The sequence below is a fragment of the Triticum urartu genome, chromosome 3A (genome assembly GCF_056163025.1).
Source record: "Triticum urartu cultivar PI428250 chromosome 3A, HENAU_Tu73, whole genome shotgun sequence".
Taxonomy (NCBI): Eukaryota; Viridiplantae; Streptophyta; class Magnoliopsida; order Poales; family Poaceae; genus Triticum; species Triticum urartu.
Window position 1 is genome coordinate 97,380,441 of NC_141875.1, and position 11,187 is coordinate 97,391,627.

At 54.1% G+C, this 11,187-nt stretch overlaps 1 protein-coding gene across 1 annotated transcript; it reads right to left on the bottom strand.

Moving 5' to 3' along the window:
* Window positions 1-297: 297 nt before the first annotated feature.
* Window positions 298-4,046, bottom strand: LOC125543062 (PII, uridylyltransferase (DUF2921)). Its single transcript, XM_048706311.2, has one exon. The coding sequence runs from the start codon at window positions 3,682-3,684 to the stop codon at window positions 418-420; it is 3,267 nt and encodes a 1,088-aa protein (XP_048562268.1). The 5' UTR covers window positions 3,685-4,046; the 3' UTR covers window positions 298-417.
* Between the last annotated feature and the right edge of the window lie 7,141 nt (window positions 4,047-11,187).

Below are 11,187 nucleotides of genomic sequence, written 5' to 3' on the forward strand. Positions count from 1 at the left end.
CCCCAATTGAATAGAAGAGTTTCAAAATTAGAAAACATAGTGAATTAAAAGAATTGAGAGCTCCTTAATAAATTGTTGACCCGATCAAAATCAAGTGACCTAATTCTAAATTTAAAACCTCAATTAGTTTTGAGGCCTTAAAAATTAGGAAGCATAGTGTGTATAGTATAAAAGAATTGAATGATAGAGCTTTTGAGAAATTGTTGACCTGGTAAAAATCGGGTGACCAAACTCTTGGAGACCTTAATTGAATGTAGGCTTTTTAAAACTAGGGAGCATAGTGTTATAGAGATGGAGTAAAGCTCAAAGATGTGTGAAACTTTATTGAACTTTTAGAAGTACATTTGATTTTTAGAAGAAAAAAAGAAGAAGAAGCACATACATTGTCAACCTACAGAGAACCGTCCGATCTGTTACCTAGCCGAGGCTGGCGTCCCGGCGCGGCCCGACGAGCCCAACGGCCTCGTTGACGCCGGAGACGAGCTCGGCCTCGAAGTTGCCGGACGACATGGACGGCAGCCGCTCGTAGACCCTGGAGCCGAGGTGCTGCAGCTTCTTCTGCTGCGTCTTCACGGTCCTGCTGATGATCTTGTAGTTCCAGCGCTGCTGCACGTAGACCGCGGCGGCGAGCGCGACGGCGAGCAGCGGGATGGCCACGTCGCCGAACGCCGAGTAGAAGTCGAGGCTGGTGTTGACGAACTCGTACTCCTCCGCGAAGTAGGGGTTGATGGCCGGCGCCGCCCTGACGTAGTCGTAGAGGTGCGGCAGCAGCCGCACCGCCGTCACGCTCACGTAGTAGCTCTTCTTCAGCGGCCGGCAGCTGATCCGCCAGAGCACGTTGCCGACCACCTGCGGGAGGAGGAAGAAGTCTTGCGCCAGCCCGACGTACTCCTCCAGCGTCACCGCCCACTGCCGGAGCGCGTGCGACCTGCCGCGGGCGTCCATGTACGAGTCCTCCTGCCGCAGCGGCCGCCCCAGCGCGCTCACGTACCGCGCGCCCAGGATCACCATGAACCCCAGCATGTGCACGCCGAAGCTGTAGAGCAGCACCTTCCGGTCGCTGGGCACGCGGCCGGGCTCCAGCGGGGAGCGCGTGAGCATCCGGATCCGCGACCGCCACACCTTCTGCGCCAGCCGCAGCGTCAGGAGGAACGCGGCGAGGATGAGGATCTTCACGACGCAGTCGATGATCCAGTACAGCTGGCTCTTGTCCACCACGTACGACGGCGGCGCCACGCCGTCCACGGAGCCCCCCGCGGCGGCGATCCGGGCGAACAGCGCCTCGGCGCCCGTGATGAGCGGCATGCTGTACCCCAGCGCCTGCACGCCCAGCATCACCAGGGACACGTACGGCATCACGTCCGTGTTGGCCTTGATGTACATCAGCTGGCTGAACTCGGCGGCGATGGCCGTCGCCAGCGTCGCCACGCGGAGGATCCCCTCCACGCTCCGCCGGGACAGGATGTCCTGCCGTTGCTCCCGGTACATGATCGGCAGCGTCTGGAGCGACGTCGCGTCGAACCACAGAGGGTCGCCGGCGTCGCGCGTGCTGGTGATGTGCACCTTCGCGGTGGGGTTGATCAGCCACTGCGCCGTCGTCGGCGGGTAGTCCACCCTCATCTCGATCGAGCAGTCCATGCCGTCCTCCAGCGCTCCCATGGCCGAGAAGGCTCGCCACGGCGCATAGATGCTCCGGCACCCGATCAGGTACATCCGCCCGTCCACCGGGTTGTACACGCCTTCCAGGAACAGGGCCGACACGTTCAGGTAGGGGCTCCCGGAGAGCGTCAGCTCCGCGGACACGTTGAGGAGAGTCGTCGCCCTCGCCGCCTGCATTTCCGAGGAGGGAGACTCTTTGGGATTGGATTCTTTGCCAAGTCCATCCGTGCCGCCTGGAAACCCCGGCGAATTCCGGCCGACGAGCGGCCCGAGCGAGAGCACCTCCAGCTGAAGGAACGGCCGCTCGAAGCGTTCGCGAGGGAACGGGTCGGGCACGGCCGGCACGTGGAGGGTGAGCTCGTCGGCGAGGCTGGACAGGTCGCGGGTGAGGTCGCCCGCCAAACGCGGATAGCTCAGCAGAGACTTGGCTATGGCAGTGCCGAAGTTGAACGGCTCGCTGCGCGTGAGGAACTCCCCGGCTTGCTTGGCCTTGGTGTAGTCGTACGCCATGCTCATCGGTGCGCCGCCCGAGACGCCGAACCGGTTCCACAGCTCCGACGGGTGCACCGCCCGTTTGAACGTCAGCGGCGAGTGGGCGACGCCGCCTTTGCCGTCGATGCGGGTGATTTGCCCGACGGCGATGCCCCGGCGGGTGGCGGAGAAGGTCGTCTGCACGTACAGGCACACGCGGGAGTGGCACGCCTTCTTGCCGACGCCGAGGCACCCCACCATGCAGAGCTGGCCCGTGGACGGGCGCCACACGCCCTCGGCGGCCAGCGTCATGCCGCTGAGCCCGCTCCTCTTCGCCGCCGTGTACCGGTGCTCCCACGGTGCAACGGCCCGGAACACCGCCGAGACCTTGGCCGATCTCTCACCAGGAACGGTACTCGGCTCGCAACGGATGTCCTGCATGACGATACTGACATCCTTGAACCCGCCGTCCGTCGCGTCTACCGACTTGTCGGTCTCGAACGGCCCGAGCCGCCGGCAGAGAGCGTCTGACGAGTTGCATTTCCAGTTGGGCACGACGGCGAACACGTCCTCCGACGTGAACAGGTCGAGGATGCCGCACAGCGAGCCGCCTCTGTATATCCCACGGCCGTCGCCGAGGATGTCGTCGCGGTAAGGCTGCGGGCTGCACGCCGTGCTCACGAGCTCCTCCGACCCGAACTTGTAGTTGGAGTAGGCGCCCAGCTGCGACAGCAGCGTGACGGCGCCGAAGTAGCCGGCGTCCGACTTGCCGTTGGTGCTCGTGAGCTCGCCGCGCACAGCGCGCGTCGTCAGCGTCAGCGTGGTGGGGTACCGGAGCACGAGCAGGATGTTCTTGTCGTGGGTGATTGGCGGCTGGAAGTTGTTGCGGTCGGTGTTCTTGGCCCAGTCCCACGGGTTGGCGGCGTCTTTGCCGCGCCGCGGGAGCACGGCCTCGCCGACCAGGCACAGCACGCTCTCGCCGTCGCCGGTCTCGGTGTACACCCCCTCGAAGAGTATCTTCATCTCGGTGCTCCCGGGCCACACCTTGAGCTCCGGCGACACGTAGGGGCCCATCTCCGGGGCGGTGCCGTTGCGGGAGACGGCGACGCCGAGGACGCCGCTGACGTTGAGCGCCGTCTTCCCGCGGAGCGCCACGTCGACGTGCGTGAGCATGAACGTGGCGAGCGGCAGCGGGTCAGCCATCGCCCCTGCCGCGCCACCCTCGGGCGCGTCGGTGCCGTCGAACGGCATCAGCGGCGCGCCGTCGTCGACGTCCTGCTTCCAGTCGCCCTTAACAAAGGACAGCTCCGGCATGAGGGCGGCGGCGCGGTTGGCGTCGAACTTGAGGTCGGCGGCGGCGGAGAGCACGGACCGGCACTGCCGCTTGACGTCGGCGAAGCGCACGTACTCGTGCGGGATGAAGGGCCCCTGCTGCCGGCCGCCGCCCATGGGATCCATCCTTTGGGCGTCCCGGTGGAACGGATCAAACGACGAAGCCACGGCAAGCAGCGGCAGCAGGAACGCGCCGGCGAACTGCAGCGTGGTCACCGCCATTGCTGCAACACCGCAAGCTAACACTCACAGCTAGGGCGATCTGGTTACTGAGCAGAACATAGAAATTTCTCCGGTCCCTTTGCCCAGCTCGCCAGCGAGTGTCCAGGAAAGAACTGCTCGGCACGGCAGGACGGCGCTACCTCCGCTGCTCTAGTACGCCGTGCATGGGCATGGATCTCTGACCAGAATGTGCCAGATCTAGAAGAATACCTGGACCAGATTGGATCATTTGGAGGATGGTGTCAAATAATAATCCATGGATGGATGCTTCGGTTGCATTATTTTTGTTGGTGGGCTTCATGGGATTAGGGGACATATTGTATTGAGTAGCTTGGGTTGACTTGGCTAGGAAGCGACACAGAAACAGAGGTTACAGACTGCCACTGGCCGTGTCATGTGGCCAGTGTGATGTTGTGAGAGGTGGGCGGGAGTTGACGAGGGTACGGTGCAGGTGGTGCGTGCGACCGCCGCGGCGGGCATCGCGGCCGTTGCTCGGCAGGGTCGCATGTGCCCTCTCGTGAATCGATTTTTTTTCAAAACTATGACGCATTTTATAGCAAATTCGAAAACTATAGCAAAAAATGGAGAAAAATCAAAACTAGCACCCCGTCGGCCACGGGTGGGCCGAAAAGGGTGTTTTCGGCCTCACTTTGGCCGAAATGGACTTTTCGGCCTTGCCTTGGCCGAAAAGGTGCGTACTTGGGCCGAAAAGACCTTTTTGATCAGGAATAGGCTGAAAAGTCCTTTTTGGTCAGGAGTAGGCTGAAAAGTCCCTTGGGCCCACCTTTTCACGTTAATGGTTGACCGAAGTAGCATGGCTCCACTCTTCGGCTTACGTTAGGCCGAAGCAATTTTTTTTTAAAATTTTGGTATATAAATACTATGCAACCATTGCCCATCTTAGACATTAAAAAAATATATTTTTGCGCAACCCTTTTCCCTCAATATTTTTCCGCCACCCGTTTCCCACCAACCCCTTCCCGTCATATGTTCCTGCCATCCGTTTCCCGCCAACCCCTTCCCGCCATATGTTCCCGCCAACCCTTTCCTGCCATACCACGGTATACCATTAAATAAATTCTTCATATTTAAAAAAAATCATGTTCTCAAAATCTTTTCCCTTTTTTCAAATGTATATAAAAAAAATTAATTTTTTATATATAAATACATTAGCCATATGCTATCCTATTTGGCTGGTAACACATATACCCAGCGTGAGGTCAGGTTTTTGACTCCATCGCTTGCGCTTTTATCCCATTTTTTAAATATGAAGAATTTATTTAATGGTATACCGTGGTATGGCGGGAAAGGGTTGGTGGGAAACGGGTGGCAGGAACATATGGCGGGAAGGAGTTTGCGGAAAACGGATGGTGGGAAAGAGTTGATGGGGAAATATTGAGGGGAAAGGGTTGCGCGAAAATATATTTTTTCAGTGTCTAAGATGGACAATGGTTGCACATTATTTATATACCAAAATTAAAAAAAAAAATCGCTTCGGCCTAACGTAAGCCGAAGAGTGGAGCCATACTACTTCGGTCAACCATTAATGTAAAAAGGTGGGCCCAAGGGACTTTTCGGCCTACTCCTGACCAAAAAGGACTTTTCGGCCTACTCCTAACCAAAAAGGTCTTTTCGGTCCAGGTACGCACCTTTTCGGCCAAGGCAAGGCCGAAAAGTCCATTTCGGCCAAAGGGAGGCCGAAAACACCCTTTTCGGCCCACACGTGACCGACAGGGTGCTAGTTTTGATTTTTCTCCACTCTTTGCTATAGTTTTCGAATTTGTTATAAAATACGTCATAGTTTTGAAAAAAAATCTCGTGAATCATGGCCAACTCTCGCTTCGTTCATGCTTTTTTAGGCAAAAATGCTAAACAAACATACGGGCCTATTACGGGTTGTCATAGTATCTACCGCCGGACTTCATAAATCCAACAATTAAACATCTGTGGATGCGTCCGAACACAAACCCGGGCATCATCGAACTGCCACACTTCTTATATTAAAACCTGTAAATCCATATGAATGTATATACGTCAATCAGACACGTAAACGGACACATAAATATCACGTGTAATAATATTTGTTCATAGCGCAAATATAAAATTCAAACATAAATTGGTTCCAAGTGCACGATTCTGACTATAAACTGCTTGGTTTTCATTGTGAATCCATATATGCTCCATAAAATTATTGAATACTCGCGCGTGCACCTGATAATCTCGAAGATGATGATGTATCTTCAAAGAATTCAGAATATGATCTGCATCTTGCTCCGGGATGTATAATTGTTTTTCAGGCTTCTCAATATCATGGGTTTAGGTTGCCCTTTCACCCTCGTCCTCGACAATTATATTGTGGAAAATGACACAATATGTCTTAGCTGCCACAAAAGTCTATGATTCCCACATCATTGCAGATCCACAAACAATACCCCAACGAGCTTGCAACACTATGAATGCCATCTCCACATCCTGGCGAGCGACGCTGGCAGGCTGGTCCGTCTCGCCTTCTCACAGCGGACGCGGATATGCGGGTCCAGCCATGCCATTGCTCACGAGGCCGGTGAGACACTGCACACGAGCGCGACACAAATAAACCGCATGATTGCCCGCGGCCCACTTGTCATGGATCGCCCGGGAGGGTGCTCGGGTCCGATTCGTCCGAGCAGATCGGACGATGCGAACAACCCCTGAGATGCCCTTGCGGCATGCCACTTGAAAATGGATTGCGCGGAGGCGCTCTTCGCCCTCAAAGCCCCACCCGGGAAGGTGGGTACTCCAGCATCCTTTATAGGAGTAATTCGGATTTTGTGATATGTCCTCAGTCGGTCGGCTAGTTAACCTCTTCCCAGAGAAGATAGAGTATCACAGAGCCTTTTTTGTATCATGTTTTAGAACTAACTTTACATCTAGCTTGTTGGGGAACTTAGCATGCAATTTAAAAATTTTACCTACGATCACGCAAGATCTATCTAGGAGATGTATAGCAACGAGCGGGGGAGAGCATCTTCATACCCTTGAAGATCGCAAAGCGGAAGCGTTTATTAACATGGTTCATGTAGTCGTACACCTTCATGATCCATCCCGATCAAGTACCGAACATACGGCACCTCCGCGTTCAGCACACGTTCAGCTCGATGACGTCCTCGCCTTCTTGATCCAGCAAGACGGGCGAAGTAGTAGATGAGTTCCGGCAGCACGACGGCGTGGTGACGGTGTTGGTGAAGAAAATCTCCGCAGGGCTTCGCCAAGCACAACGAAAACTATGACGGAGGATAAACTAGAGGAGACGGGGTTGCTGGCACACGGCTTGGTGATTCTTGATGTGTTCCAGGTGCTAGCCCTGCCCCTCTATTTATATGTTGAGCTCTGGGGTCGAAACTTGGAGTAAAAGCCTCCTCAAAGTCGGTTTTGCCCGCAAGGAAGAGTCTTTCTCGGACTTCCAGGACCAGACGCCACGGTCCTTGGCGTCTGGCCCAAATGCCATGGGCCTCGGCATCTAGCACAGGGCCAGATGCCAGGATCTCCGGTGTTTGGCCCCCTGGCCTCCGCAAAACTCCTTTTGCACCGACCTAAAGCCCCATGGGCTTCACCCCTTGGCCGAACCATATCATCCTATATATCAATCTTTACCTCCGGACCATTCCGGAGCTCCTCGTCATGTCTGTGATCTTATCCGGGACTCCGAACAACATTCGGTCACAACATACATAACTCATATGGTACTATATATCACTACTGCAGGATGCTGCTAACGCGACACTACGATCAGAGACCCTTTGAGAAACTGTGTGCGATGCAATAATCGCAAACGACGGTGTATGAAAACCGTCAAAAAAGATGCAAAACGTTTGCGATGGAGGATGCATCAAACACGGTTCAGATTTTAGTTGCGTGTGCGATGAAGGGCATACGATTCAGTTCAATTAACTGTTTGCGATGAGGAGGAACAAAAGAAACGGGCAGTCAGATGAAGGCGTGTGCGATACACAGCATACAGTTCACTCGATTGAACTGTTTGTGATTAGGCAAAACAAAAGAAACGGGCAGCCATATGAAGGTGTGTGCGATATACAGCATATGATTCACTCGGATGAACTGTTTGTGATTAGGCAACACAAAAGAAACAGTCAGCCAGATCAAGGTGTGTGCGATATACGGCATGCGGTTCACTCGGATAAACTATTTGCGTTGACACAAGAGAATAAAAACAGTTCAACTTAACAAGACGTGTGTGTTGTGCGATGGGATTGCATACAGGACAACATACACACACACACACACACTTATAAGGACATGCTTGCATAATCAAATTAAACATCCACTTACATAGGTGGCTATTACAACCATGGCATTTGCACACACCAAAGTAAACTATTACATGCATAATTACATAGGTGGCTACTACACACATGTCATTTCCACACACCAACAATAAAGTAAACTATATATTACATGCATGATTAACTAGCATAAATGATCATTTGATCATCATCTACTTCTTGTGACGCTTGCTCTGCTTGTGGCTCGATCCGGACTCGTCGATTTTGGTAACGAGGGCCGGGTTGATGGTGTACACCACTGAGAGATCCGTCTCCCTCGCGTGTGTCACCACTCTATGCTCGCCGAACTCCATTGGAGCACCACTGACATCCCTGTCGGTGTCAAAACCGGCGGATCTCGGGTAGGGGGTCCCGAACTATGCGTCTAGGATCGATGGTAACAGGAGATGGGGGACACAATATTTACCCAGGTTCGGGCCCTCTCTATGGAGGTAATACCCTACGTCCTGCTTGATTGATCTTGATGAATATGGGTGTTACAAGAGTTGATCTACCACGAGATTGTAATGGCTAAACCCTAAAAGCATAGCCTGTATGACTATGGTAATGAGTATATGGACTAACCCGGCCCTCCAGTTTATATAGACAACGGGGAATCTAGGGTTTACATAGAGTCGGTTACATAAGAAGGAATCTTCATAATCGGTTGCCAAGCTTGCCTTCCACGCCAAGGAGAGTCCAATCCGGACATAGGTACAGTCTTCGGCCTTCATGTCTTCACAGCCCATCAGTCCGACCCAAGGATAACAGGCCGGGCGCCCGAGGACCCCTTAGTCCAGGACTCCCTCAGTAGCCCCTGAACCTGGCTTCAATGACGAGGAGTCCGGCGCGCAGATTGTCTTCGTCATTGCAAGGCGGGTTCCCTTCTATCCGAACTTCAAGATAGTCTTTGGATGCGATGATAGCATCCGGACCTGTCACACACACCATACATAACCGCAGAGAGAATATATATTTTTACACGAGTCTAATCTGCTGATGACCTCACGTCTGTCCGGTCATAATTTCAAACCGTTTTTCGTCTGTCACTCCATGTTTCGAGACGCAGTTGCTATTGGCACATCTTGTCGAAGCAGAGATCATGTCCCCTTATTACGAGATTCTCATCAATATGGGCGTGGGCGACCCAACCATGCCGTTTGCACGGCCCTTGGGAATAGGCGAGTTTAAGCCGAGTGGGGAGACGCTCGATATTCATGGCCTTTATAAGGGGATAAGGATTCCCTTTCTTTACCCACACCCCTGCTCCTCCTCAGTCCTTCCGTCCCTGAGCTCCAGCGCCCAAGCTTTTAGCTTTTTCCTCGACCAAGAAAGCACTCCAAAGATGTCCGGATCAGGAGCTGGGGGTAAGTGGATGGCCTCCTCCGTCAAGAAGAAGGATATCAAGGCGCTCCGGGAGGTCGGATATCTGGCCAAGGAGATCGCTCACCGACTCCCAGCCAAGGGACAGATCGTCCCTACTCTAGAGCCCCACGAGAGGGTTGTGTTTCTCACACATTTCGTCCGCGGGCTGGGCTTCCCTCTTCACCCCTTCGTCCGTGGACTGATGTTTTACTACGGGCTAGACTTCCATGACCTAGCTCCCAACTTCATTCTCAACATCACAACATTCATTGTCGTGCGCGAGGCCTTTATCCGCATCCCGCCTCATTTCGGCCTATGGCTGAAGACCTTCAATGTGAATCCGAAGGTGGTGAGCGGCCAACAAGCAGAGTGCGGAGGCGCCATGGTGGGCAAGATGCCCAACGTTACCTGCCCGAAGGCTCGTTCATGGAGACGATGAAAGGGTGGCAATTGGGGTGGTTCTATATGATCGAGCCGCGTGACGCCAACTAGGTGGCGGCCCCCGAATTCCGATCCGGAATCCCGATGCGGCTCACCTTCTGGCAAGAGAGGGGCCTAACCTGGGGTCCCTCGGACGAGCTGACTGGGCTCCAGACGTGCGTCTAGAGCATGATATATAGGAAGATCAAGCTTGTCAACGTGGTCCAGGTCATGCTCATTCATTGGGTCCTTCCGTGCCAACGCCGGACTTGCTATCTATGGGAGTACGATCCGGCCAAGCACCAGACGCTACTAGAGCTCTTCGGCACGACGCACGAAGAAATCTAGAGAGTGCTTTTCAAGGCCGGCGAGACGCCACCACCCACGACCGAAGATCGCGGGCTTAGCTTAAAACGCCAGGCTAACCCGGTAAGTTCTTTCAATGTTTTCAAGGCGTACCCTTTACTAGCATATTTTGAGAGAAAGCCTAAGCTTTCCTACCCATGTTTTCAGGCCTGGATCAAAGATAGCAGAGGGGATTAACTGTCTGGCTCCGCTGCCCGAAGACCAAGAATTCCTATTACTGACGAAAATGCTCTTTCCAGCACCTTATGAGGTGCCGGAGAAGACGACCAAGAAAGCGGCCAAAGGGGCCAAGAAGGGCCCTCGTCAAAAGGGCGCTTCGGACATAATGTCCGAAGAGGAGACTTCCTCTTCGTCCGCTGAAGATGACGACGAAGAGGAAGAAGAAAGCGACTCCTCACCTGAAGTGGGGAGGAAGAAGAGAGCGGCCCCCACAAACCCGGAGGTGAAAGCGCCTAAGAGGGTTAGGGGCTCCCTCGCGGATAACTCCGTGTGGGATGTTGATAGCAGTTCGGAGCGACCTCGCCAGACCAAGCCTCAGGCTGCCTCGTAAGTACCAGAATCCGAAAATGTCTGGCCTTCCTGGTTTGTAATATTGATATACCTTAAACCTTGACAGAGGGGTCGCTAGACTCAAAGGAGATGGCTAGCATGTCTCCGCCACCTGCTCATTCCATCTCTCCCAAGGGTGACGACGAGGTGGTGTCGCAAAAGACCTTCCCCGACTGGGGGGGGGGGGCTTCCGGAGATCGTCGGGGTGGCGCCCCATGATGATTCCTCAGTTGCCGGACACATGGGGGAAAAGGCCCCTATGGGGACTGGTGATGGGGCCGAGTTCCTTTCGGACCTGAGCCGGATACCATTCCGGAGATCTATGCAGCTTCGGAGCCCAGCGAACGACATGCCCAAAAAGGAGGGAATGTGCCTGCTCCACCGGTGACCTCTATCCAACTAGAGGCACCGAATAACCTGCTGGAGGCGCTATGAGGCACCTCTATTGTGGATGAACACCGCGCCCTTATGGGCACGGTGA